This window comes from Siniperca chuatsi, linkage group LG12 (assembly GCF_020085105.1).
Source record: "Siniperca chuatsi isolate FFG_IHB_CAS linkage group LG12, ASM2008510v1, whole genome shotgun sequence".
Lineage (NCBI taxonomy): Eukaryota > Metazoa > Chordata > Actinopteri > Centrarchiformes > Sinipercidae > Siniperca > Siniperca chuatsi.
Window position 1 is genome coordinate 1,350,881 of NC_058053.1, and position 27,715 is coordinate 1,378,595.

Sequence of the window (27,715 nt, forward strand, 5' to 3'; positions counted from 1 at the left end):
AGATCAAAAACTTTGACATGTGCTTGTGAGCTACGCACAGCTGTTGTGTTCACTGAAACTGGTTGACATGAACACCGAACATGAAGCAGGTGTTTAGCAAATGCTATGCATTCAGTGCGTTCTGGAGTTGGTTTGACACTGAATAATGAGGGGAACAAATTAGCGTTCTTTCAGTTTTTCGAGGGTTCTGATGATTGGTCAAATACAAATATTGGGAGAGACAATTTTCCATATTTCATGTATTTGGGGGGGGGTGAACCGGGGTTCGTTGTTGAATTCAAAGCCTGAAACAACAGAGTATTAGGGCCACTATTAGGGAGACGGAGAGGGGGACATGGGCTGCAGATCAGAGCTGTATACGAGCCGTAGGAAAGTCACAGTCAAAGTCTTTTGCAAGGACAAATAGTAATTTCTCAGTGTATATGGACCATCAGGAAATGCTAAAACATGTAATCTAATCACAACATAATGAGATATTGTTCATATAAAAATGAAATACAAATGTCATTCATTTCATTTGTACGTCGCTTTAGACAAAAGCGTCTGCCAAATGAATACATTTATATGTGAAATATTACGATTTTTTCTTGTAAAATAACAACTTAGTTCTCAAAATAAAACAACTATTCATTAAATACAATTTTTTACCTGTAAATACAGCTTTATTCCTGTAAAATTATGACTTTTTCTCATAAATTACAGCAATATCTCGAAGTTTTAAGACTTATCTTGTAACTCAACTGTAACTTTTTGGCTTGAAATTATAACTTTTTTCTCATAACATATTTTGACTTTAATCTCAAAATCTGTGTCCCTAGTTGTAAAAAAAGTGTAAAACATTTTGACATATTAAAGCAGAAAAAGCACAAGTGCGATCAATAACATTTATAAAGGCTGCATTCCATTTAGGTGCATCAGTTCCAGGGCCCTGCTATTTAGCATGCCAGCTGACTTTAATGGCTTACCTGGACACTTCAACAGACCAGAGCCATCATTAATGTTATTAGCTCCACCTGTGCTTTTCCTGCTATGACAGGTCAAAATGTCAATGATCTCTTTCTCCGTTTTGAATTTACTTTATTAGAACTGTCTTCCAGGACAAGTGTGACATGACATGGTAATCAAAACATGGGTATATATGGGTATTCTAAAGCCCATACACACCAATTCTCCACCCACACCTGTGATGATTGACACCTCCCTCCTACTAGTTTTGTTGCACCTGTTTGGGTGGGACAACTCAGAACACTCATTCTCACAGTTAAGTGACATCATGTAATTTGCAGCATGGGGGCCAGGGTGGACTCGATCAGACCTAGTTGGTATGACGTGTTGTCCGACCATGTTGGAAAACAAAAGTGCTTAAAGCTGTTCGGAACAGCCACACGGGAAGGCGGAGTGAAAGCGATATCCACATGTGCGAGGTTGTGGTTGCGATGGCGATCCCAGGACACTGAAAGCAAGGACTAGGGAATGACAAAGTAGGTGACTGTGTCGATGCCTGTCGAAAACACTGCAAACGTCAATAAAGTGTTTACAAATGTTCTTGTTGTCAGTCTTATTTTTGTATATTGATAGTAATATGAGAGAACGCAATCAATCATCTGATCACTCTGATTACTTCCAGCTCCGAAACGTATTTGGCAGACCTCGAGTCGGCTGGGAAGAGTAGAAGCTGCCGTAGTAACGTTATATAAACAGGGACTTCTCATTTCTTTCCTGTGCTAGCAAACACAACAAACAGCTTTTCAGTAACTATTCCACTGCAACCTGAGCTTACCTACAGGCTTCATGGCTGACAAAAGTAACGTCACTACCCCTCAGCACTGACCAGCTGAATATGACGACATGGTCATCTGCTATATCGCACATTAATTGTTTATCAAATATATCAAATATATTCGATATATCGCCCAGCGCTACAACAAGGTACAGTATGCATAATGATGCAATATGCAACTGTTGCTGTGCTTATTTATTATTTATTTCAAGGTCAACTATGGCTTGTGTGAGAGGCTGGGCATCAAAAGAAGCCTGTGCTCCCCCTACCATCCACGGACCTTGTGGAGAAACTGAATGGCAAGATGCAGAGGTATATTTGGTTTTCAATACTTGAACGAATTGTAGCTCTCCTAGAATAAAAGTTGGAACCATTTTCTGCAGTCCACCATGTGCGGCCTTTGCACCAAAAGATAGCTAACAACAAAATCCAGCCCCTATTATTTGATGCTTGGGAAGGAGGCAAGGTATCCTTCAGAGGTGGTATGAAGGAGTATGAAGTAAGATGCTGTAATGTTCTCATCCTTTTTTTAAATTGTTACTTTGGATCAACAGTCAGCTATTCCATCTATGTCCTACAGGCTACTTGCGATTTTTGGCAGGTAACCGAAGACAAAGTCAGCAATCTGGTCCTCAAGAAGACATCTGGGAAGGCCTTTTAAAGCAGGACTCCATATTCACGGAGGTTAAGGACAATGTAAAAAAAGAAAGCCAAGACAAAGTCTGCAGAGGCCAGGAGGACCATTTTGAAGTGGAGGGATCTTGTCTTGTCTAAATGTGTGTGAATGTCCGATCGTCGGTTTTGGAAAGTTACATGAATGGTGGTGTGGGGGAGTGGATTTCTGAAGCTATCCGACCGTCTGACATGCGTTTCTGACGGAGTATACCCACCTTCCACCTGACCAGCCAGGGTAATTGAAAACACCTGTGTGGGTGTACAAGGCGTTTAAAATTATGACCTGGAAAACACAACAGTGGGAGAAACATGCACACAAACACAGTGACCTGTACCTGCAGTATAGATGCCAGGGGTGAAAGCACATACGGGCTGGCTGTAGTTGGACTCCCTGGACACCAGACTGTCTGAGAAGCAGACTGAGACACAGTACTGTCTGCCACGGGCCAGACTCTTCAAAATCTCTCCTCTCAGATACTGGGTGTCTTTGAAGAACTGCACACACAGAGACCACAGACAGCTGTTAGATAAGAAAACTACATGACAAACAGCATTACTCCCATAGATTAAACCACAGGAAGCTGTGTTTGACTGCTGTGATAATGTATGCAATAGGTGCAGTTTGGATGCTGCATTCATTTTATACCAGTTCTATACTATTAACCTTGATGCATTAACTGATCTTTACATGTCACACTTCCATTGTATACAAAGGCATTTATCTTGACAGTGAGTGAACATCAGGGTAAAGGAAGGAATCCAATTTTATATTTAATTGGGTGAAATACCTGGTTTTATTTGATTTTTTATATAACAGCTCGTAATACTTCAAAATATCCCCACAGCTCACATGTTACCTTTTTAAACTCAATTAAACAGTTTCCAGTCAAGTTTCAAAGCATCCAAAATAAAAAGAAAGTTGGGAGCACTTTATTTAAAAAAAAAATGAGATCAGCCTTTGGTGTCTGATAAGCCTTAAAACTCGTAGATGTGTTAACTCTCGTAGTGCTAAGCAAAGCAGTGCTATTTTAAAGGCCACCTTAAACTTGCAACATGCAAAACGCATGTTTAAAACTCTCAAACCTCTGAATGCAAGTCCATGTAGAGTACCTGGGCTCTCTCCCCACTGTTGCTCGTGATCCTGAGTTTGTAATCCAGAGAATCATAGATCTTCCTAAGGTGTTCCATGGGAGGGTGAAGGTCCACGCACAGATCACTGCCACAGGGCGTCACTGTCAGCAGCGGCAGGTCCAGGTGAGCTGGAAGACACAAAAGAGATACTTTAGTAACATAAACTCAAATTTCCATCACATGACAGAGGAAGTGCTGTAATGTTATCAAGTAGTTACCAACAGGGGTGACTAAAACGGCTTATTCTAAGGTAACGAAAACACGATTCTTATTTTCTGGTGATTATACACTAATGAAAAGATACTCAGAAATATCATTGTATTAGCATTATTGTACCTTGGCATAGATAAAAGAGGTTACATCTACCTTAATTAATTACTGACTTAATGCAATACAACCACTGTGGAGATTACAGTGTTTATACATCGGTGTTGTCTGCCATGGTGATGTTTTATTCTGCTGTCAATTCTACAAGAAGTGTCAGGCTATTTAACTTACGTAGCTTAATAATGCTTGTTGCACCCATGTGGTGTCCACTTTTTATTTATTGTTGGCTATTTTTGTTTAATTGTCCGAGTTGTAGGTTTATGACTGATAATCTGTTGTACGCACAGGCTGCAATGCGCCGTCTATAGAAAAGGAATTTATTGTTGATTTGGACATCAGGGCTCTGTGGCGTGATGCTGTTCCATTAGTGTATACACTGGCTGTCAACGCACTTTATCTTGAAGCCTTTTTCTTAACCCTTTGTCCAGAGCTGTAAAGTGTTATCTTAAGGACAATTATTTACAACAAATTGAGTTTCTGTTAGCCTCTACAGAAATCCATGCTGTTTTTGTTTTTTTAAGTTTTTTAAACTGTTGTCAAGTTTTCCAGAATTTCACAGTTCATTAAGTGTGTGCTGCACTTGACCACAGTGGGACAACAGGTGCAGTCAGGCAGGCCTGCGACAGTAAGCTAAGAGCTAACAGAATATTTCTAAAAGAAAAAAGGATCTTGGAGGGGTTACATTTCTGTGTCAGAGTTTTGTATGATGGCGGTGTAAGCAATATCATATTCTGAGCAGCCACCTCTGGCCACGCAGCTTCCCCCCAGTTTTACAACTGCAAAAACATCACACCACTTTATGACTGGAGATATAACAAGTGCGAGCCTGTGTTACTGTCATGAGACCAGAACTAGAGGTAACAACAGACACTATGATGTCTCCTTGGCAGTTAAATCATCTGACTGTTCAAGCTGCCCTGTCATCATTCAGAGAGACAGCAGGAGAGGATGAAGACCCGTCAGCAGTTCTAAGTATAACAGCAGGTAGAATTTTGAAATGAAGAACTCATAGTAGAAGAATATATAAAAGGGCAGGGATAGTCCACAGACCTCAATAAGGCATTGGTTCAGGAATGCCACAACCCAGGACACAATGAAGAGACACAAAGTGAAAACCCAAATGGAAATCAACTGAAGAAGCTATTCTCTGCTACAATGGAAACGTAAGATCGAAAGGAGAGAATGGATGGCGTGGCAGGACTGTTTGCAGGAGAAGCAGATGCTCTCAAGTTAAGGCATCTCTCGAAGCCATTATCTGTCCCTTTTATTCAACGTCTTCTAGTTTCAACACAGTTCCACTTACTGTCTTTGATGGGTTGAAATCTTCGGTGGACTGGTTTTGAGGACTGTGCTTCCAGAAATGCTGTAAGCTGGATATGGTAGACCTGTTTTGGGTGAAGCAAGGCCTCTGTCAGGTTGCAAACCAGTGGATGCTGGACACGCTCACAGCCAGACACTGGCTCCCAGGAAGTCCCCCTTCAGGACCAGGAGGAGGGAAAGAAGCAGACTTTAGGAAATCAAAAGAGCCAGCAAGTCTTGTTTTTAAAATTAAAGGCTGGCCGGAGGAGTAAGCTTTTGGCAATGCTAGCTGACTGTGAACGTTATTGTCAACACTTGCAGTTTCACTGTGAAGGCCTACCACTGCCTTCACATTAAAATGCATTTATTAAGAAGCACTTGCAGGAACAGGTGACGAATCAGCTGTAACTTTACACTTACTGCTGTAAATAAACAGAGCAAAACAGAAAACTTGATAGAAACAATATAAGTAAAAACACAAACACAGATGAAACCCACGTTTCGTTGCCAACTGTGACTTGGTAGTAGACTCCTGTGGGTGTCCCTGGTCCATGCTCCCATTTCAGCATATGCCTGAAATGGTTTGAGGTCAGGATCACGTTGACAGGCTGGGGGAGTTCACTCACAACTAGAACACAAACAGGACAATAAATGGATATTTACAGATAGTACATTTTTATTTGATATGCACCTCAGTCATACTCGTTTTTGTGGTTGCCTTGAGGCAAAAATCATGAGTGGTTTGACTTGTTAATAAGTATTGCAAGTATTTCTTCTTTCATGCTAAGCCACACTGTGTAATCCAGAAATATGCCAATATTAAAGGGAACTCCACCAATTAACTCCACCATCAAAGTCTGTTTACAGGTCTTGGGGAGAGAAGGAACTGCGCTAAATCTGATAAATGGCCTCAAGTGATATCTCTTGAGTCAGCATCTGTTGGAGCTAAAGACTAGTTTGGAAATAAAAAAAGAAAAACCTGGGTGTGCAGAGGCTCCAGGCTGCTGGCATAACGCTGAAATCTCCAACTGAACTGTCAGTGGTCCAAAACATTTTCATTCTCAAAATGGGTCTTCAACCCAAAGTTTATACTTTGTTTAAATGAAGTTTTTGGAAGCAAAAAAACGTCTAGAGAAATCACATTTTTAAAAGTTGTGTGGTATTATAAGTATTGTGTATACTTTTTACAACTATTGTGCCTGTTTGTTTGCTGTATGTACTTTAATCACTCCAACGCTACCTGTTATAGTGTCAGCTGATTGTCAGCCTAAAACCCTTGCTTTAAATCCACTTCCAGTGAACTGGGTGACCAGGTGAAACTGGGTTTCAGGTGAAACTGGGTTTCAGGGTGAGGAGACTGACACATCACATCTCTTGACAGTGTAACTCACCTGGCAGGACCTGAGGCAGCCATGTGAGCATCCAAATGAGAGCAGTCATGACCAAAGCATCTCTGCGGCAGCGCCATCAGCTATCACTTTCCACATCAACACTGTCTGTCAACAAATCTGGAGTTAGACTAAGACCTTTATAGTCATTTATCTTATGTCGAGTGGTTAAATGCAGTTATTATAACTCGCTTTAGACAAAAGCGTCTGCCAAATGAATGTAATGTGATGACTAAAACTTTACCGTAGAATTATGTTCCACTGACACCATGTCTGGCGGAGTCTGGTATGACAGTGAGCTGCTGTAGCAAAAGAGTTTCCCCTCGGGGATCAATAAAGTCTTTCTAATTTCTGATTCTCATAATACCCGTTAACTTTTATACTGTAACCACTGAGTTGCAAAATACCTTTACATTGCCTCTGTACCGCCCTAATTAGCTCACAACGTGACTTTCATTAGAAGACAATTACAAAAATGTAAACTGGACTGCTAAAGACAGATAAAGCTAACTAGCGTTTACTAACTAACAGAAACGATACGCAACTGGCTTTTTCTCAAGACGCCCACTCGCCGGAAATGTATCTATCGCTAGCTAGCTAACGGACTAGCATTGTCAGCATGCAAACTAACTAACAAGCGAAAGCTACAAACTGTTCATGACATGCAAGGGCATGGTTAATATTACAGCTACCTGTCCTGAGAAGCGTGTCCATGTTTATCAACTAAATTCAGCAACAGCAGACAGTCAGAGGTCCACACCCTGTGGACCCACCACAGACCGAATTAGACACGGACACGGACCCGGACCCGTTACAGGCTACAGCTGCTCCTGCTGCCTTTAAGGGACTCTAGTTACTTTGGATGCCCAATTTGACAGCGCAGCGTGGCTTTTGGCACACAGACTGGATACTTAAGAAATACTTACAAATAACAATACTAATAGATATTTGGCTACAGGTTGCTTTAATATGCAGATCCAGTGGTAAAGAGCAACTTTGTCTATATGGAAGAATGAGGATATATGCTACATCAGGAATGTATTTTGTTATTTAGGTTGAAAATTTGACATTACAAATTCAACAGTGGTAATACACCACATAAAAACAAGACACACAACAACGCAGGCTATTGTTGTATGGTACACCACACAATAAATATATATACAATATATAACATAATTTAATAACAGCATGCCTTTTCCAGCTGTCATGCGCTGACAAGACTATAACAATTTCCCCCTTAAAAGTCACGTTTTCCGATCTCGGGTAACATAGAAATTACTATCACAATTGTATTCTGCGCCTTTTTGGATCTTGCATGTTGGCTGTAGAGATAATTGATATTTGCACGGCGGTTCGTGAAGGCAGCATCGCACGGGGCTGTTGATAGGAAATCATGTGACCTAGAAGAACCAGAAAGGTACCACGTGAGCCAGCGCTCAAAATAAGGAACGTGCAATCGCTCTAACACTAGCGTCTAATGGAATAGCGGCTATCTCAACCTGGGAGGTGTTTAGGACGTCACCGGTGGGCAGGGATCATTATCCTGTCAGAAGTAAGGTTAGTACACCAGGAAGAGGAACTGGAGATACCAAGATGGAAATCAGACAAAGCAAACTGGGACACATTTCAAGCACTGAGTATGGGAAGGTGTGAACTTTTACTTGGAGACGATATATCAGACGGGGATGAATTCAGTCATGCCAAAAGAAGGAATAGGGCATTCAGACAAACATTCATTAGAAACATGAATTCAGCACAAAAGATCACAGGCAGTAGTTCGGAAGACTATAAGAACAACTCAACATACTGGAGGCAATATTGTAATAGGACAGGGAGAGAGACAGCTGTCTGATACATGGGGAAGGATCAGAAGAATGAGTGGAATTAGGAGAAACTAAACAATACCGGTGTTGCTAAGTAGCAACAGTTTGGCAGGACAATAGAGGTAAGAGTAGGTACAGACTCAAGAGTATATAGAGCTGAGAATGGAACCGGGGCAGTGTTTGCAGTCCAGTGTTTAACATCATGATTCATGATATCTTGGATCAAGTCGAGAACGGGATAGGGAGGTCGCTGTTTGCGGATGACGGGGCCTTGTGGGTAAGGCAGGCTGCAGTTGCGGTGGTGGAGCAGTGGGCGAATAAGTGGGGTTTAAGTTATCCGTAGCAAAGACACAAGTGATGTGTTTTTCTGGACGCCATAAAGCAATATCCTTGAAACTATATGGCCAAAGACTTGAGCAGGTGAATGTGATTCGGCTTCTAGGAGTGTTGTTTGATGGAAAGCTAGAAGGATGCCAAACCTAATTCTTGTCTCATTTGTGGTCTGATCAGCAGTAAATTCATTAAATTCAGTGCCCCATATCACTAGTTTCACCAAAATCAGTGACTAACGTTATAAAAGTTGTGTTTTTGTAGAGTAATCCAGGAGTCAGTGAGGCCGGCCGCCTTCTCGCCTTCCTGCCACAGGCGGACTACGCACATGAGCAAAGCAGCAGATGTTCAAGCAAGTGACGTCCTGACTGAAGCCCCGCCTTGATGAGAGCACTGACAGTTTACATTTTCATGTTGACCCCAAAAGAGCGTGGTGACATGTAAATGTAAATGCAGAGACTGGGGCGCTGTTTCGCTTACTGCATTTGAATATTGTCCACTGTACAGCGGGTTACAACTTTGAAAATTAAATGTAATTTTCATTTTAATATAGTCATAGAACGCCCATACAAGTATGTGAAAATGAAAATTTCATTTAAATATTTACTCAAATAACACGTACAAATGTGGAAAGTGATAATGCTATCATTTGAATATAGTCCCGTAAATGCTTCCATAATTTAGCCTGTCTTGCTAACGTTAGCTGGGCAGTGCATCTCTCGTCAGCCACTAGGGATGTGTTGTTTGACTTTGTGCCTGACAAAAGTGAGAGTGAAATATGATCATTTATTACGTTTGATAAAGATAACCGCGTTGCATGTGAACATGCGTTCATATGTACAGCACAGCTGTATAGGTTTTATTTTACTATTTTGAAACGCAGAGCTGCAGCCATCGCCCGTAGGCTTATGTTTACATTGTATAGCCAAAGAGAAATATGTAATATTGTGAGGACTGGACTAACTACTAGGCAGCAGAGCCAAAAGCTCAGTATTATATTTTATTATTTTCTACAATTTCTTATTTATGTTAATATTCACTTATATTAAGATGCTATAGAAAATATTCTATTCAATAAATATTTAGTTTCTACCTCATTCTCTTCTGTATAGATCTACTTATTCTGTGGCCGACAGATGGAGCAAACTGTTTTAAAGGAGGTTCGTAGTGGGAGCACTGGGGTGTCAGGTGTGACTGTGTTTCAGTGGCAAATGGTTTACATGGCTCAGGGGTCAGGTAGGAGGGCCCCTACTATAGGTCAGAAACTGCCGGGTTTAATAACAGAAGGTAAATTGCTCTGATACTCTGCACAAGGTTTTGATATTTGATACAGATTCACAGGAGAGTGCACTTCCAGAAAGGTTTTATTGTCATCAGCTGTAGTTTTGGGCACGGCACTGCCAACAGTATCTAGAATGACTTGCCCCCCACACTTTACACCCCTGTCCCACATTCTTTTTAGGCCACAAATCACTGTATCCCCACAAATGCCCCTATACTGCAACACTTACGGTAAAAAGACGTTTAATCATTCCCATCCACTCTAAGACATTAGGTAAAATAAAGCTGGCAAACATAAAATGGAAGAATTTTTACACTAATCACATTTTGCTGTTTATGTCGTTAGTATACACAAACTTCAACATACTTTACTGTTTTGTACTAACAGGACATTAAACAGTAATGTCATACTGTGACTTTGGAATAGAATTTTTCCACCTGTGAATAGTGTCTCCATTTCCACTGGTGTGCATTGCATTGTGGGACGATGGCGTACATCAACATCACACAAAAATCAAGAGTTTTTGAGTATGACTACTGACTTCATATGGTCTCCTTTCGAGAGTGAACACATTACGTACTCAAAACCAGCTTACACCTAATGTGAAGTATAGAATTGTGCAACAGCTCCAGATTTCCTTCATTTCCAACAATGTCTTTGGCAAATGCCCAAAGGAGGGGCACATTCACATCATATGGGATGGACGGTAGAGATGGGAACAATTCCCATTTGTAGGACTTGTGAGCATTCACGCCATAGGACAACTTGAGATGGTTGTATGATTGCAGAGTTGAGTTGATGAGGGATTTAACGCAAGCCTTTTTACCGGAACAAAAACACACATGTAAATAATAAAATAATGGCTGAATTCCATTTATCTGCTTCAGTTTCAGTGTCCTGGTATTGTGTCATTCCAACAAGTCCAATATGACATAAATGTGGCATGATCTTGCTGGTTTTACTTCATATTAGGTAAATGGGCATGCAAATATAGCATGCTGTCAGTCAGGGCAACTTGCAGAAGTAAACAAAACAATGAGGACTGAAGATTAGCAAGAGCCGTGGGCTCGTCACCTACAGTCAGGACTTGTAAGTGAATACAGCCAAAGATTAATATTGAGGCATCTCAGAATTTTTTCACACATTTTCAAAATGCTGTTTGTTGACTCTTTGATCTTTCTTGTCTTGGAAATGTGTACCAAAAATAAGTTGATGCAGATAAACATTTACTTACTTATTAACTTTTCTGGCGCTGTACTGGCATATTTGGTCAAAAATGTACTGGTCTTGAAATACAGTTTCTTTGTAAATAACTGAGCCAAGTGCTTGCTCATGGTGGGATTTGTTGGGTCTCTGTAAATAATATTATAAAGAGTTTGGTCTAGAGCTGCTCTATAGGAAAAGTGCAATGAGATAACTTCTGTTATGAATTGGTGCTATATAAATAAGATTGAACTGAACAAAAACTTTCTAAATGCATGTGGCTACAATGGGCTTGTAGCTGCAGGGGAAATGTGTTGTGGCCTTGCCTTTCCTTAAGAACAGGGAAATAGACCAGTAGAAACAACAACCTCCCTAACTACTTTTAAATATTTCAGTTCAATAAAAATTCAATGATACTCATACACATAAAATAACATGTCAGAGCAACATCATGTGTGTCCTATATATCCGGAGAATTCCTCCTCCTCCTCCTCCTCCTGTGTCTCAACATCACAAGTTTTGAGGCCAGACAAAGTGTCTGTCCGTCTGCCTTCATACCCAGTAATACCAGTCATCGCAGTAAAGTCTTCTTGTGTAGGTAGCATCTGATCATCTGACTCAGTTTGTGAGTCTGTGTGGCTCAGAGTCTGTTTTGAGTCTGTGGGCAGTAGAGGCTCCAGATTGGACAGTTCTGTGAGAGAGTCTCTTGTATTCTGCCCTTCCTTCTCCTCTTCGTCACATACAGCCAGTGCCGCGACGGTGACTGAGAACAGATCGACATTGCCTGAGCTGTCACAAACCTCTTCCTTCTCCTCCTCATCTATGACATGTCTCTGGACTCCAGATTGACCCCCCTCAGGCATGAAAGAAACCTCTGCTCCTTCAGCATTGGCCTCATCTCGATCAAGCCCCCCATGTGTGACCTCAACCTCAAACTTTGTGTCCGGTACCTCTGCCTCCACTGTCAAACCCCCAGACGCACCCGCCGTGCTGTTCCTAGACACACCACCGGAGTCCCAGCAGGAACCTGAAGAAAGCTCTGCGTCTCTGTCCATGTAGATGTTTGTCCCTTCCTCTTCCTCCTCTTCATCCTCCTCATCCGAGTTAGCGCCCCTGGTGGCAGGTTGTGGCGTTGTGGGATTGTTGTGCGTCCTCTGTTTCTCCATCTCTGAGCTAATGGAAATCTGGTCATGGATTGTCCTTTCTGGTGTCAGGGTGTAGCCTTGGCTCAGAGACACCTATAGTGGAGACAAAGAAAGAGTCGGAAGTATAACAGTTGGGAAGAGCAACAGTCAACTCCAGATGCACCATCCCTGCTAACGTTTTTATTAATTATCATTATCATTTTAAATCTAGACTGGACAGACTCGTACATGTTCAGTCTTCCCACTGGCAGCTCAAAGCCAGTGTGTCTCATATGTTCCGAGACGGTGGTGATTATTAAAAGCAGCAATGTGAAGCGCCACTACGAGACAAAGCACAGAGACCCTTTGGGCAGGTTAACAAGGGGGGCGGATTTTGGTCATTTTGCTAACAACCCCCCCCCAAATCGCCTACTGGCTACAGTATCTTCTAAACAGCAGTGAGTAAGTGCTCCGTCAACAGAAAGCTGGACTTACTTATATTAAATAAGTGTCACAGGCTGAACAGGCTAGTAAACTTAAGTGTGCAGTACTTTGTTTAGTAAGATAAAAACAGATATTGATTTTGTAAATATGGATACATGGATACATCCCAAAGCCTGGGAGATGAGACAAAAAGCTCTTTATCAGGATAAAATGTAGGTATGTAGCAGTTCTTTTCAGGGAACAGTTCATCTGAAATCTGTTAATATGTTATTTGAAATAATATAGAAGTACTATATAATGTGGAACTCTTTATACTTTTGCTCGTTTTTTTGGGGGGGGGGGATTGGGCCAGATGTAATGCAATCATGGTGTTGCACTTGGTTGTACACACAAAGTGACAGAAGTAGTTGAATAAAGAATGAAATGATTTTTTAGAGAGATGTTCAAACCCTGCTTACTTTCCCACCTCTAAACACTGGGCCAATCGCTGTGTGAAGTCAGTGTGATTGTCGAATTGTGTGTCGGCGTTGGCAAAAAAATCTCGATGGATCGGCATGGCTAGAAAATATCACTGAAGGTAAGTGAGAAAATGTTTTCTTTTTTAATTTGGTTTAACAGACCCAAACTTCAAATCTTAATGGGCATTCTGGGAAAACCGATTATTCGCTTTCTTGCCGAGATTTAGATAAGAAGATCGATACCACTCTCATGTCAGTACGGTAATTATGAAGCTACCGCCAGCAGACGGTTAGCTTAGGACAAAGACTGGAAACAGTGGGAAAACCCCAACCTGGCTCTGCCTGAAGGTAACAAAATCCACCTACGGTAGCAGCACCTGCAAAAAGGTGGGGGGGTAGAATATATAGACAAATACAGAGGTTTCTTACAGTTAGGGATCTGGGCAGAGTTGACATCAGTTTACAAAGGAATCCAGTGTAGTAGAGGCAGAACACGGTGGTCATCAGGACGCTGACAATTAAAAACAGAAGAGCAGCAACTGCACCTAAAACATGAGGGCCTGTAGACACACACACACACACAGTAATAAATTCTTCAGTGTGGAAGTGTTTGTTCCTTGCTCTGCCTATTTACTTCTCTGGACCATGTAACAAAAAGTGTGACCAAGATATAGGACTTTATTTTCGTGCACTGGCAAACTGGCATTTCCCTGAGGTACACTGACGTTATTTCCTCGCCTGTGATGGTTTGGTACCTTTCAGTTCCTACTGATCCTCTCCCCACGTCTCTATCCACAAGCATCGGGTAACCGGGGGCAACGAGTGCGTCAGTGAGTGTGAGTGTCATATTGTTTTTAACTGAGTCTGGACAAATGAATCCAAGTTGGCACAGCCTCTAACAGGCCCACCTATAATGTATGATAATAAACACCAGCTCTAAAAGTTCAGCTTACCTCTGCTAGGTTCCACAATGCTAGTGAAGATGCAATTCCAAGTGGATGGCTCAGTGTTTTTGTTCAGATAAATCTTTGTGTGCACCTGCACACAGTACTCCATACCATCCTCTAAGTTGTTAAGAGTATAACTCTTGTTTTGTGTTTCGCAGGATACCTGCAGGTCAAATATAGAGAAATAACTTGATTAAAATCATTTCCATTTGAGCCTCATCCGTGACCCCAGCACTCCGTACACGACAGCGTGATTCGGTCACAATATTGGATTTAAATCTTGGTTTCGCCCTGGAAAATCCTTCTGTTTCTAAGCAGTTAGACAACATCTATGGGATCATGAAAATAACTTTGAAGATATGACCCGCTGCTGGATAACAGGTAAAAAAGAAAGTTTTCACCCTTCGCATAAGGTTTGCATGGGGAATGTGACCGAATCACAGAGTAATGAGAGCTGAGGTCGCAGATGGCACTATTTCCACTCCAAAGAGGAGATTGGAGTTTTAACTCATTTTTGTCCGAGGCAGAGCTGATCCCAAAGCAGAAACAAACGGATTGTGTTGAGATAAACCTGAAAGGCCAGACAGCTAAGCGAGTGAATCCCTTTTCACGGTGTAATTAATAACATTACCGATGGCTGCATTCCATTTAGGTGAGCCAGTTCCAGGGCTCTGGTATTATGCATGGTCACTCACTGACATGGCTTACTGTTAAACCTGATGGAATGGAGCCAAGTGAATATTATTATTTACACCTGTGCTGTTTTTGCTTTGAGTCACAATGACTGCCGTGAAAAGGGTCTATTGGTGAACAATAAACAAAACATGACATGATTTTGAGGTGATTCAAATTTTGAAGTGAGTCCAATCCAACCTGCTGTAATTCCTTGCCTCCATCTACTAAGGTTTAACTTGAGCCTATTTCTCCTTCCGAGAAGCTCTGCCTCTGGTTGACCAGTTGTGTCTATATTACATATACAGGTTTAGAGGAATTAAATTTAATTTAATACTTCATGTGAACATAGTTGTCATACACAATACAGTTCAGAACCATCAGAAGAAACTTACAACTGCTTCTTCACGTTTCTTCCACGAGACTTTGAAATGAGCATTGTAGAATTTCTGGATATCATCGATTCTTGAGCTCCTGTCAGCCTCAGGCAGTGAAATGTTGATTTGAATGCATTTGCCGCATCCAGCCAGTGAGAGTTTTGGAGAACCTATTTTGGCTTGTCAAAAGAAGAAAACATGTTCTTTTTAAATGTATGCAATTTCTGCTTAATTTGAAATTTAAGTGTCAAAAACAGTCAGTGAATGGGTGTGATGGGTGCATTCGCAGTGCTTTTTAATTTTTCAAATCATTTTCAGCATGCAACCAATATTTATACCAGTGGCTCTACATCAGGTAAGGGTGACAATGTGACCGCATCTGTTTTAAATTAGATTCAGCTGCTCATGTGAGGCTGCTTCTTCCCAAGGTTTCAGTCCTAGCCAGCATGTAATGCTTTAACCTGGGGAGATTTTCTTCCCAGTGCGGTTAGATACCATAGCTATTCCAGGGGGCTCGTTTCTGTGTTTACTTTTAGTCAGACTCAAAGCAATTGATTTATGTAAAATTGAAGATTAGATGGAAAACATAACGAGGATCGTGTTGCTTACCCCGATACACAGTACGTATACTTTGTTTTGCCAATGTCATATTTTGTGAATCACTACAACAGAGTGGCAGGTGCAAAGTTAGCATGACCAAAGTCAGAATGGTCAATATTATAAGAACAAAAATACCGGATTTTCCCTTTCAGTACAGTATAACTAATGTTTATCATGTTCATCATCTTAGTTTAGCGTGTTAGCATGCGTATTAACATTTGTTAATTAGCACTAAACACAAAGTACAGCTGAGGCTGATGGGAGCGTGATTAGTTGTGCAGGTATCAGACGCCAAAGTATTTGATAAAATGACATCATGGCCTGATGATACCAGATGAACAGTCAGAGAATCGCCGAAGTCAGTAGGATTCATCGTCTGAGGACCATAAATGTCTGTACCAAATTCCATGACAATCCATCCCATAGTTGAGATATTTCAGACTGGATCAAAGTGGTGGACCAACTGACAGACATTGCCCTTTATGGAGCCATTGATATTAGGGCTTCAACTAACAATTTCCAAGTAATGTGTATTTCAATGATGAAAAATGCCAGTCACAGTTTCCTAGAGCCCAAGATAATTGCTTGTTTTGTACAGAACCCAAAGATCTTTGATTGACAATGATAAAACAGAGAACAGCAGCAAATTCTTACATTTGAAAGCTGGAACCAGTAGACATGTTTATTCCATCTTATGAAGGGCTCACTGCTTGGGTGGAATATAGTCTCAATCAAAAATGTAACTGCACAAATCCTACGTGTACCTTGAATGGTTTTTGACTGAGACTTTCCACCCATGCAATGAGCCCTTCACAAGATGGAATAAGCACAGCGCACCTGTATGTGATTACCACAAAGACCCAGCAGCGCTTCGACGCCATCGTCTTCCAGTCAATATTTTTATTTGATGATTGCAGCACTAGTTAACAGTTAGCTTAGCTCAAGAGCTGCTACTTGACCGAGTAGACTTGCAACAAAAGATAAATAAAAGGTAAAATAAGAAAAATTGCTAAATTCTTCTAACACAAGTTGTTTACTATACTTTCTTTAACTAACCTACACTTTCATTTGGGCTGCAGTGACCGAATTTTCCCTGGGAGAATCAATAAGACTCTTAACTGTCTGTAACCAATCATATAATGTCATTCATTAACTCCAAGGCAACAGGCATGCAACTCGAAAGGCGCTCATGTTGACGTACTGTCTTTGAAAGGTGTGAAGATGACTTTGGAGGACTCTGGAGACAGGGTTTGGTTGTAGGACGCCTTGACAGTCAGGTAATACTTAATGTTGTTGTCAAGCTTCACCTTAATTGATGATGTCTTCGTTACGTTTAGTAGTTTCGGTTTCCCCCCGTATATCCTGCACAAAGAGAAACAGAGCCCAAACATTATATTTCATGCTTGAAATTCCAGTGTTTAAGGTTATTTTTGAATAGTTTTTCCAGCAGAGAACACTGACAAGTTTATTATTCAACTGTCAAATGTCCTGTTCCGTACATATCTTGATCACAATTCTTTAATAACCAAATTCAAGGGATCCTTCTCAAAAATGTTGCTGCTATGCGTTTGTTAAAAAAAATCAAAGAGCCGATATATAATTATCAGACCTTTTCACTCGCAAACAACTCTCAACATGAGCATAGGCCTCAGAAACCCAGTATCGGCTGGGGTCTAGTTTTGATAGTTCCCACATTACAGACGTTCTGTGCATGTAAAACTCTCTGAGTCTGAAAAGTATAAACAGATCAGCGAAATACACACAGTTGCCAATTGATCAATGTAGGTACACCTAGCTAAAACTAATTCAGTCTAATACAACAGACCTGCAGTGAGCCCTACTCTCGTGAAGGTTGTAATGCTCAGTTTTTGTTGGAACTGTTTTAGAGAGGCTTTAGTTTGTGCTGCTGTTGGATTGGATTGTGCTGAGACGATGACTTTCTAATATTTACTCTACTCTCATATAAATATTTTAAAAAAATTATATATATAATAAATGGGGTGGACAAAATATTAGGTAAGTGTATATTTAGTTTAATATACTGGGTGATTCCTGAACACAACCACAGCTGTGATAGGTCAATAAAGGCAGGTTTACCCATGTTATAGGTCAAACTAAATAGATTGATGTAGAATAATTTGTCTTTGGTCCGTTGTTATTTTGGAGTGGATGTTGACTCCAGTACACATGGAGTCAGCAGTGGCTTCTTTTCACCTGATAGCCAGTTGTTCCTGTTGGACCAGATGGAGCAAACAGTGCAGGAACAAGGAAATGATTCGTAGCTGTTCTAAATGAAATCTGGTGCTTGTTTTCCTCCCATACGCTATTTGAACAGGTCCGGCACCTGTTCCTAAAGTCCAGATTGAACATTCTCAAAGGATGAGAGGAATATTCTTGTACGATTAAGAGTTCAACTGGTCGTCATTGAAGATACACAATGTATCAAGGTCACCTTTGTCTAAGGAGACTTTGTTTTCTACTCCAGAGTGGCCCTTATGGGCAGATACAGTGCAGAACCAACATGTCTGTTAGTAAGACGGTGTAGTCCCTCATTCGTCCAGGAGTGTTCTATCGTAGAAAAGGTTTCAGTCGTAGTCATCTGGACACTGTTTTCAGAATCAAGACGTTTCATAAAAACCAACAAAGTTGGTTTGAACGGGGCGTCAAGGAACCCCTCTTTGAACAGAAATGGTGGTCTGAGATTTAATCTGCCCAAAGTCTATCAGAGTGTATTATCACCTTGGTCACGCCAATCACATGCTAATCAGGCACTTAACAGTGATGAAGTAGATGCAGCCAGAAAACAATAGGCCTGATTACTGATCACTGGGCCATCTTGAAACTATCAGGTCAGTTTCAGGTGAAACTAGCTATTAACAGATACTCAGGCAGATTCCCTCCTGAGGGCAGGGCTTATGTAACTCAGAGTAGCTTAAATTTCCAGTTCCCGTCCAATTTTTTCACAATTGAGAATGACTTCCGGATGGGAGCCGAAACGTCTTGATTCTGAAAACAGTGTCCAGATGACTACGACTGAAACCTTTTCTACGATGTCTGTTAGTAGCAATGTCTCAAAAATGGAGTCCCATTTCAAAATGTCTCCATATTCCAAATCACAAAAGGGAGAGGAATACATTTAAATAAATAAATAGGTGAGAACATAATGTGCCACTACATATTTCTGTAAACCAACGGACGAGTTTGCTCTGCTCATTGTATTTCTACGAGCACACATTTTGCTCAACAAGATCATCTCCCCAGTTTCTACTAAATCTGAAGCAAACATGCAGTTAACACAAACTGTCTTTAGTGTTTGGACAACAATGGAGCTCTATGGCACAGAGGAATCAAATATATCAGGCTTTGGATACACACACAAATGATTTGTTTACACGGTGAAAAACGGAAAAATATCACCAGACTTATCCTTTACAATGTATTAAGGCAGTGAAGAGGTGACCTGATCAGCTTATTATCATATTATCTTTTCCAAGTTAAATCCAACAATGAAATAAATCATGTGTATTCAGTTCTATAAATGCAGGCAAGTACAATTCAATGAAATGTGAACCATCACAATGACATATGTCAAAACAAATTATTAGCCTAGATCATCTGAAACTGAAAGACACACACACACACACACACACACACACACACACACACACACACACAGGAACAACCCAAACCCATCCCAATTGCTTTTTATAAGAGCGGTCGAACCATCGGTTCCTTTAAAAGTATCAGCCGGCTTCTCTGTGGTCACAGTTGCATCACACGCACACTCAGGTGCCACACTAGATGCATAATTATGCCATCTGAATATGATGTCCATAGTACCACTTGTAAAATATTTTCATATTACTGCTCTATCCTGCACTTGCTTATTGCACTTCTGGTTAGACATAAACTGCATTTCGTTGCCTTGTACTTTACATGTGTCAAAGTTGAATCTGATCTAATGGATGGAAACAAACACCACTGTGACACAACGCATCAGCCACGGTCAACGAAAGCAAAGGTGAGAAAACGTTCCCTGCACATCAAAGAAGACGCTCAGGAAAGCCACAGATTGTCATGTGCTGACTGAAAATGTGACCAAATTAAAGGTTGCGGTTGAGAGAGGCAGATAAAAACTGATAAGGCTGATATAACATGACAAATTCACACTGATGTAAATCAAATATTAATGATTCAGAGTTTTAGTAATATATATTTTATTTATACTGTCTATTTTCCTTAAACATAAAAGCATATATAAAAAATATCCAAATATCCTTTTACTACTACTTTTTTTAAAAGTGTGAAATGATGAGAAGTAATGTCTGTAAGACTGCAGAATAATACCAAGAATTATGAAGTTAACATCAAACATGACCCATTGTCTTGTGTACACTTCTATCAAGATTTAGTTTTTATTTGACTGAAGTAATCATACTTTCAGCATACTTACAACATAACAATCAAACGTTCGAGTCCAGCTCAGGGGACTCTTGTTGCGTGTAATTTCCCATCTCTCTTTCCTCTCATTTCCTGTTATCTCTCTACTGTCTCAATAAGCTACACTTAACTCGACAGTACTTGCACCACTACTTATTACTTATATTATTACATTGTATTATTATACTGTATTAGCAGCATCAACCGGTAAACCCACTTGGTACTTCACACATATTTTATCTTATACTTATACCCACCTGGTACTTAATTTATTTTCTGACCTGTTTTTATAGTGTATTGTATTATATTTTTTGCTAGTACTTCCTCCTGTGTGCACTGACGTAAAGGCGAGCTGCTGTAACAAAGAGTTTCCCTTCAGGGATCAATAAAGTGTTTCTGATTCTGATATAATAAAAAGGCACAAAATGTAAAAAAAAGTACAGAAGCTACCCTCAGGATGCATCCTGAAGACGTTATAAATCTAAGGACATAATTTTATTAAAAATAGGGTTTATTATTATTAATTTGACCATAAATTACATGATAACTTTGGGTACTTGACAATTTATAATGCTTGTTGCTACAGATACAGTGGTGTGAAAAAGTGTTTGCCCCCTTCCTGATTTCTTATTTTTTGCATGTTTGTCACACTTAAATGTTTCAGATCATCAAACCAATTTAAATATTAGTCAGAGATAACACAAGTAAACACAAAATACAGTTTTTAAATGAAGGTTGTTATTATTAAGGGAAAACAAAATCCAAACCTACATGGCCCTGTCAGCACCAAAATTGTTGAGGTTTGACACCCAGCCCTGGGAAACACTGGAGATCGAGTGAGAACACAGTCTGATGATTTTCTCCTACCCAAAGAGAAAATGTCCTCAGGCTGTGTGGTAGGAAATGAGAGCAGACAACAAGATGGTGGACAGGGAAATTACCTGCTGAAGATCTTGTACTGTGTTCCCGGAGGGGTGCCGGGCCCAGGATCCCAACGCAGGACATGGTGGAAGTTGACAGAGTTGACAGAAACATTGACCGGAGCAGGAAGGGAACTGAGCACTGAGTGAACAAGTTAAGACGTGATGCAGTCTGACTCAGGCTACAAAGAAAGCACAAGGTACAGAGACACACCTGACAGGGCACTTTGATGACGCTTTAGCTTTGATAACAGTAACGTCATGTGAGTGTGTTGAGGAGAATGGTATCTGAGGTATTCAACAAATTAAAACTTTCAGTAAAATTGAATCAATTACTCTGAGTGAACTTGGTTTACTCACCAGAATCAAGCAGCAAAATTAGATAAAGAACCAGAGGCAAACAGTGCATCCTCTTTCTCATAAAGCTCCAGGTAACGTTAGCGTGTCTGCCTCGCCCTCAGTACACCGCATTGCTACTGTGTAAAACCAGAGAACAGGATTTATTCAGTCTGAAGCATTCAGACACACTTCGGGTTTACTGTGTAGAAAGAATGAGCAAATTTCTTAAATCATTTTTTGTTTAAAATGGACTTAATTCTATTGGGCTCATATGAATATTAGTATGCTAACTGTACCAATGTTGAGCTGATATACTAATTAGCCTACGTCAGTTTTCTAATAGAGTTGACCCATTATTAGGCTGGCCCACGAATAGTTTATTCGACTTCATCTAATTAATTTTGACATAAACTGAAACACCGTGGCGTATTGTACTGACCTACAGCACAGAGATCAGCGCTTTTCTGGCGAAGTTGAATGCTTGTTGCTCATATTAACGGTTGGTTTCCTAGTAAAAAAATAATTACAGGTCAGTCTGACGTTAGAGTAACTTCTAACTAACACAAAGTAGTGTTACCTAACAGCTAAAAAAAACATATGGCATCCCTTGTCATATTGACTGTGCAGTAACTTACCAACACACCGCTTGTGATAGTAGTTTCAATGTCCGACAAGCAAAAGCGAAATGATGGACCAGCAGCCCGCAGTTGGAGACGTTTGCTCGCGCTGTAAACAGTGACTGCGGGCAACTCTGGCCACTCTCTCAGCCAGGCTCAGGCACCGCTACTTCCTGTGCCCCCTTCAAAGTAAAGGTCTTACTGCCGAACACCTGCTGCGACGTCTTTAATAAAGCGCCAGTTAAAGTACAGAAGGAAGCTTTGATTTATCTCAATTTGCGGCATTATGTACACACTCATTATGTGCAATGTTTGATAGCTTTTATTTTTTATAGCTTTCCTGATTATCATGTAGCCCACATTATAGATTCTACTTAATCTTATTTTCTCTTGGGGAATTAAGTATTTGACATTACCTATTTTATCTGGTCTCATAATCTTGTCTTGCCTTATCTTATCCTGCAGAAGGTCACCATCGATATTATCTCACAAAATGGCGAATGAATGTATTAGACAGCACTAAACAATCTTGGTCACTAACGATTTTTGGGTTCCACTTGGAGCAGTGATGATTTAATTGACATTAAATGATTACACGTTTGGTTTTACACGTTTCAATTATGGATTCTAAATTTGTTTCTGTAGATTCTGTATTTCAGGTAATAAAAACTACAAGATTGAAATTTCCTTTGAATTAATGTCTGTCAAAGCAGACACAGAAATAGACCCCCCCAAAAAAGCTAAACTTGGCTATTTTAACATTCAGTGCTTGCACCGTGGTTAGGAACAAGTCTGCGCATACCATAATATTTATGAGAGACTCATATTTTCCACGCCTCATCTGCTTGCCCTGAAGTTTACGTTATTATTTTGAAGGCAAAGTCATTTCACTTCCTGTGTGAGTGCGCTTACCGAACGTCACTCGGGGTTTCCCAGGCTGAGTTGTGTGTTTTGCTCTTTTATTGGCTCAGAGGCCACTAGGGGGCGGTGAAAGAGAGGATAAGACTCGAGACAGCTCTCCGTGGTTTCCTGCAATGCCATTATGTAAGCTATTTGAAGCATGACTCAGTGCCGGTGAGAGAATCAAGTCCTGAGGGACTCAAACACTTCTGTTATAATAAAGAGTGGAAACTTGTATTTGCCACATGGTAGCAGCAATATTCCTTAAGAATATAGTTGATAAAAATATGAATATTGGGGATGAGCTATCTCTGTGGTTCAGTTAAAAGAATCTGGAATTTCTGTTTTGTTAGGATTTTAAATTTGGCAGCATCTGTGGTGCAAAATGTTGCTGCCAGTGATTCAATTCAGAGCTTGTTGATAAAAACTGTTGCTCTAATAGCAGCCTCACATCAGACAACTATTCATTGTGAACATGACCCTCTTCACACCCCATCACACACTGAGGGTTGTTAGAAAACATACAAATCTTTCTGAGTGCTGTGGAAACTACATGTATTTGGGTATGGAAGGAAGCTATGTTATATATATACCTGACATCCATCTGATACACAACCGAGTCTTCAGTTAGATTACAATGTGTACACTTACAAAATGATTGTTATCTGGTTGTTAAATGTGGTTTCCTTCTGAAACTATAAGTATAATATATAACCAGCATGTAACTCTTATGAAACATTTTTCCATCTGTTACAACAGGGCCAATCCCACCCTTCCTAGCAGCTTGATCTCAGTAGTGTCTTGTGAGGCAACATGTTTTGAAAAGTGGCACATAAATTAGGTTTATTATTTCTTACAATTTAATGAAAAGTATTTAAGGATAATTCTGAATGCAACCACAAGGGGGCACAATCCAGTGTCTTTGTGTGCCAGTCTGGATAAATGCAGAGGGTTGTGTCAGGAAGGGCATCCGACGTAAAACACATGCCAAATTAAAAATGCGAATCGTGAAAATTACTTCCATACCGGATCGGTTGGGGCCCGGGTTAACAACGACCGCCACCGGTGCTGTTGGACTACTGTTGTTCAAAGACGAAGAAGGAGAGGAGGAAGGTGTGTTCGTAGGCAGAGAGAGAAGAGGAAAGCTAAGAATGTAGGACTGACAGTAGGGACTTTGAATGTTGGGACTATGACAGGGAAGGCTAGAGAGTTGATTGACATGATGCAGAGAAGGAAGGTGGACATACTGTGTGTCCAGGAGACCAGGTGGAAAGGTAGCAAGGCTAGAAGCTTAGGAGCAGGGTTCAAGTTGTTCTACCATGGGGCAGATAGGAAGAGAAACGGAGTAGGAGTTATCCTGAAAGAGGAGTTTGTGAGGAATATTCTAGAGGTGAAAAGAGTATCAGACAGGTTGATGAGTCTGAAGCTGGAAATTGAAGGGGTGATGTTCATTGTTGTGAGTGGTTATGCCCCACAGGTAGGATGTGAGTTAGAATAGAAGGAGAAATTCTGGAGTGAGTTAGATGAAGTGATGCAGAGCATCCCCAGAGGTGAGAGAGTGGTGATTGGTGCAGATTTCAATGGGCATGTAGGTGAAGGGAACAGAGATGATGAGAATGTGATGGGCAGGTTTGGTCTTTAGGACAGGAACGCAGAAGGACAGATGGTGGTAGACTTTGCAAAGAGGATGGAAATGGCTGTAGTGAACACCTTCTTCCAGAAGAGGCAGGAACATAGGGTGACATATAAGAACAGAGGTAGAAGCACTCAGGTGGACTACATCTTGTGTAGACGTTGTAATCTGAAAGAGACCAGTGACTGTAAAGTAGTGGTAGGGGAGAGTGTAGCCAGACAACACAGGATGGTAGTGTGTAAAATGACTCTGGTGGTGAGGAAGATGAAGAGGACGAAGTGGTGGAAGTTGAAAAAGGAAGAATGTCGTGTAGTTTTCAGGGAGGAGCTGAGACAGACTCTGGGTGGTCAGGAAAGGCTCCCAGATGACTGGACCACTACAGCTGATGTGATCAGGGAGACAGGTAGGAGGGCACTCGGTGTGTCATCTGGAAAGAGGAAAGCGGACAAGGAGACTTGGTGGTGGAACGAGGAGGTTCAGGAGTGTATACAGAGAAAGAGGCTAGCTAAGAAGAAGTGGGACGCTGAGAGGACTGAAGAGAGTAGACAGGAGTACAGGGAGATGCAGCGTAAGGTGAAGGTAGAGGTGGCAAAGGCCAAACAAAGAGCATATGAGGACTTGGATGCTAGGCTGGACACTAAAGAGGGAGAGGTGGATTTGTACAGGTTGGCCAGACAAAGAGATAGAGATGGGAAGGATGTGCAGCAGGTTAGGGTGATTAAAGATAAGGATGGAAATGTATTGACAGGTGCCAGGAGTGTGATGGGAAGATGGAAGGAGTACTTTGAAGAGTTGATGAATGAGGAAAATGAAAGGGAACGAAGAGTAGAAGAGGTGACTGGTGTGGAGCAGGAAGTAGCAAAGATTAGCAAGAGTGAAGTGAGGAGGACGTTGAGGAGGATGAAGAGTGGAAAGGCAGTTGGTCCAGATGACATACCTGTGAAGATATGGAAGTGTCTAGGAGAGGTGGCAGTAGAGTTTCTGACTAGTTTGTTTAACAAGATCTTGGAGAGTGAGAGGATGCCCGAGGAATGGAGGAGAAGTGTACTGGTGCCAATTTTTAAGAACAAGGGAGATGTGCAGAGCTGTGGCAACTACAGAGGAATAAAGCTGATGAGCCATACAATGAAGTTGTGGGAAAGAGTAGTGGAAGCTAGGCTAAGGGCAGAGGTGAGCATTTGTGAGCAGCAATATGGTTTCATGCCTAGAAAGAGTACAACACATGCAGTATTTGCTTTGAGGATGCTGATGGAGAGGTACAGAGAAGGTCATAGGGAGTTGCATTGTGTCTTCGTAGGTTTAGAGAAAGCGTATGACAGGGTGCCGAGAGAGGAGCTGTGGTATTGTATGAGGAAGTCTGGAGTGGCAGAGAAGTATGTTAGAGTGGTGCAGGACATGTATGAGAGCTGTAAGACCGTGGTGAGGTGTGCTGTAGGTGTGACAGAGGAGTTCAAGGTGGAGGTGGGTCTGCATCAAGGATCGGCTCTGAGCCCCTTCTTGTTTGCTCTGGTGATGGACAGGCTGACAGATGAGGTTAGACAGGAATCTCCATGGACTATGATGTTTGCGGATGACATTGTGATTTGTAGTGAGAGCAGGGAGCAGGTGGAGGAAAATCTAGAGAGATGGAGGTCTGCTCTGGAAAACAGAGGAACGAAGCTTAGCCGCAGTAAGACAGAATACATGTGCGTCAATGAGAGGGACCCAGGTGGGACGGTGAGGTTACAGGGAGCAGAGGTGAAGAAGGTGCAGGACTTTAAGTACTTAGGGTCAACGGTTCAGAGCAATGGAGACTGTGGAAAAGAGGTGAAGAGGCGAGTGCGAGCAGGTTGGAACGGGTGGAGAAAAGTGTCAGGTGTGTTGTGTGATAAAAGAGTATCAGCAAGAATGAAAGGAAAGGTGTTCAAGACGGTGGTGAGACCAGCGATGTTGTACAGCTTAGAGACAGTGGCACTGAAGAAAAGACAAGAGGCAGAGCTGGAGGTAGCAGAGCTTAAGATGCTGAGGTTCTCTTTGGGAGGGACGAGGACGGACAGGATCAGGACCGAGGACATCAGAGGGACAGCTCATGTTAGATGTTTCGGAGATAAAGTCAGAGAGGCCAGATTGAGGTGGTTTGGACATGTTCAGAGGAGAGACTGTGAATATATTGGTAGAAGGATGCTGAGGTTGGAGCTGCCAGGCAGGAGGTCTAGAGGAAGACCAAAGAGGGGATTTATGGATGTAGTGAGAGAGGACATGAAGCTAATTGGTGTGAGTGAAGAGGATGCAGAGGACAGGGTTAGATGGAGGCACATGATTCGCTGTGGCGACCCCTGAAAGGGAACAGCCGAAAGGAAAAGATTTAAGGATAATTCTGGTTAATTACAGCCTGGGACTTACTTTCAGAGATTTAGCCATCACATCTAATGTTAATAATAACATACTCACCTCACCAAGTTAATTGCTGAGATCTGGAAATGCAACAATGATCTGGTGCCCCCCATCTTGGCAACCCCAAACAAGAATGCTGATATTGGACACCACTGGGCGAAACCCTGGAATACGTTTACTTTTTTTTTTTACTGCTACATGGTTAGGGTTGGGGAAATATTATGCTTGTGGCAAATAAACTATGGTATGGTTAGGGTTGGTTAAGCAATTAAAACACTAAGTTAAGGTTAGGGGAAAATGGTGGTCAAAGTTGAAAGGAAAATAGTTGACAGGTAGGTAGCAAGGTGCGAACAGCAGTCTCCTGCGTCAAAGTCACACACCTGCTTGCCACATTCTCAACAACCAATGCTGTTGTTCTTCTAGTAAGGACCGTCTCAGTCTCAGAACCTGTTTAATAGCCTGACGGCTCATGTTTCTTGTCCTGTCATACTTTGTTTGTGCCATGTTGCCGTGTTTCCTGACCCTATGCAAGTACTTTGGTGAGAACAGTGTTATCATAACTGATAGAAATGATGGCTAAAAGTACAAAAATAACTTAATTTAATGAAGTGGATTTATCCTGTACAAAGG

At 41.3% G+C, this 27,715-nt stretch overlaps 2 protein-coding genes across 6 annotated transcripts in view; both read right to left on the reverse strand.

The window, feature by feature from the left end:
• The window catches only part of crfb2 (cytokine receptor family member b2), a 29,808-nt gene extending 22,358 nt beyond the window's left edge, over positions 1-7,450 (reverse strand). The window contains exons 1-6 of the mRNA XM_044217566.1: positions 7,293-7,450; positions 6,604-6,708; positions 5,711-5,840; positions 5,217-5,389; positions 3,539-3,714; positions 2,791-2,950 (exon numbers count right to left, since the gene is read on the reverse strand). Coding sequence (XP_044073501.1) covers positions 2,791-2,950; positions 3,539-3,714; positions 5,217-5,389; positions 5,711-5,840; positions 6,604-6,652 — 688 coding nt within the window. The 5' untranslated portion in view covers positions 6,653-6,708; positions 7,293-7,450. The remainder of the gene's footprint in view (positions 1-2,790; positions 2,951-3,538; positions 3,715-5,216; positions 5,390-5,710; positions 5,841-6,603; positions 6,709-7,292) is intronic.
• Positions 7,451-10,102: 2,652 nt separating this feature from the next.
• crfb1 (cytokine receptor family member b1) lies at positions 10,103-22,352 on the reverse strand. 5 transcript variants are annotated; one of them, XM_044217882.1, is made up of 10 exons: positions 22,198-22,352; positions 22,002-22,070; positions 21,584-21,699; positions 21,245-21,405; positions 21,075-21,166; positions 17,065-17,225; positions 15,282-15,442; positions 14,221-14,377; positions 13,697-13,827; positions 10,103-12,479 (listed from the first exon to the last, which is right to left on the reverse strand). In XM_044217882.1, coding segments are annotated over exons 5-10 (1,401 nt in total). In that variant the 5' UTR covers positions 21,077-21,166; positions 21,245-21,405; positions 21,584-21,699; positions 22,002-22,070; positions 22,198-22,352; the 3' UTR covers positions 10,103-11,690. The 5 variants fall into 5 exon arrangements, with proteins under 5 accessions (XP_044073817.1, XP_044073814.1, XP_044073813.1 ...); XM_044217879.1 differs by lacking the exon at positions 21,075-21,166 and having other exon boundaries at positions 21,245-21,365; positions 21,584-21,696; XM_044217878.1 differs by lacking the exon at positions 21,075-21,166 and having other exon boundaries at positions 21,245-21,365.
• Between the last annotated feature and the right edge of the window lie 5,363 nt (positions 22,353-27,715).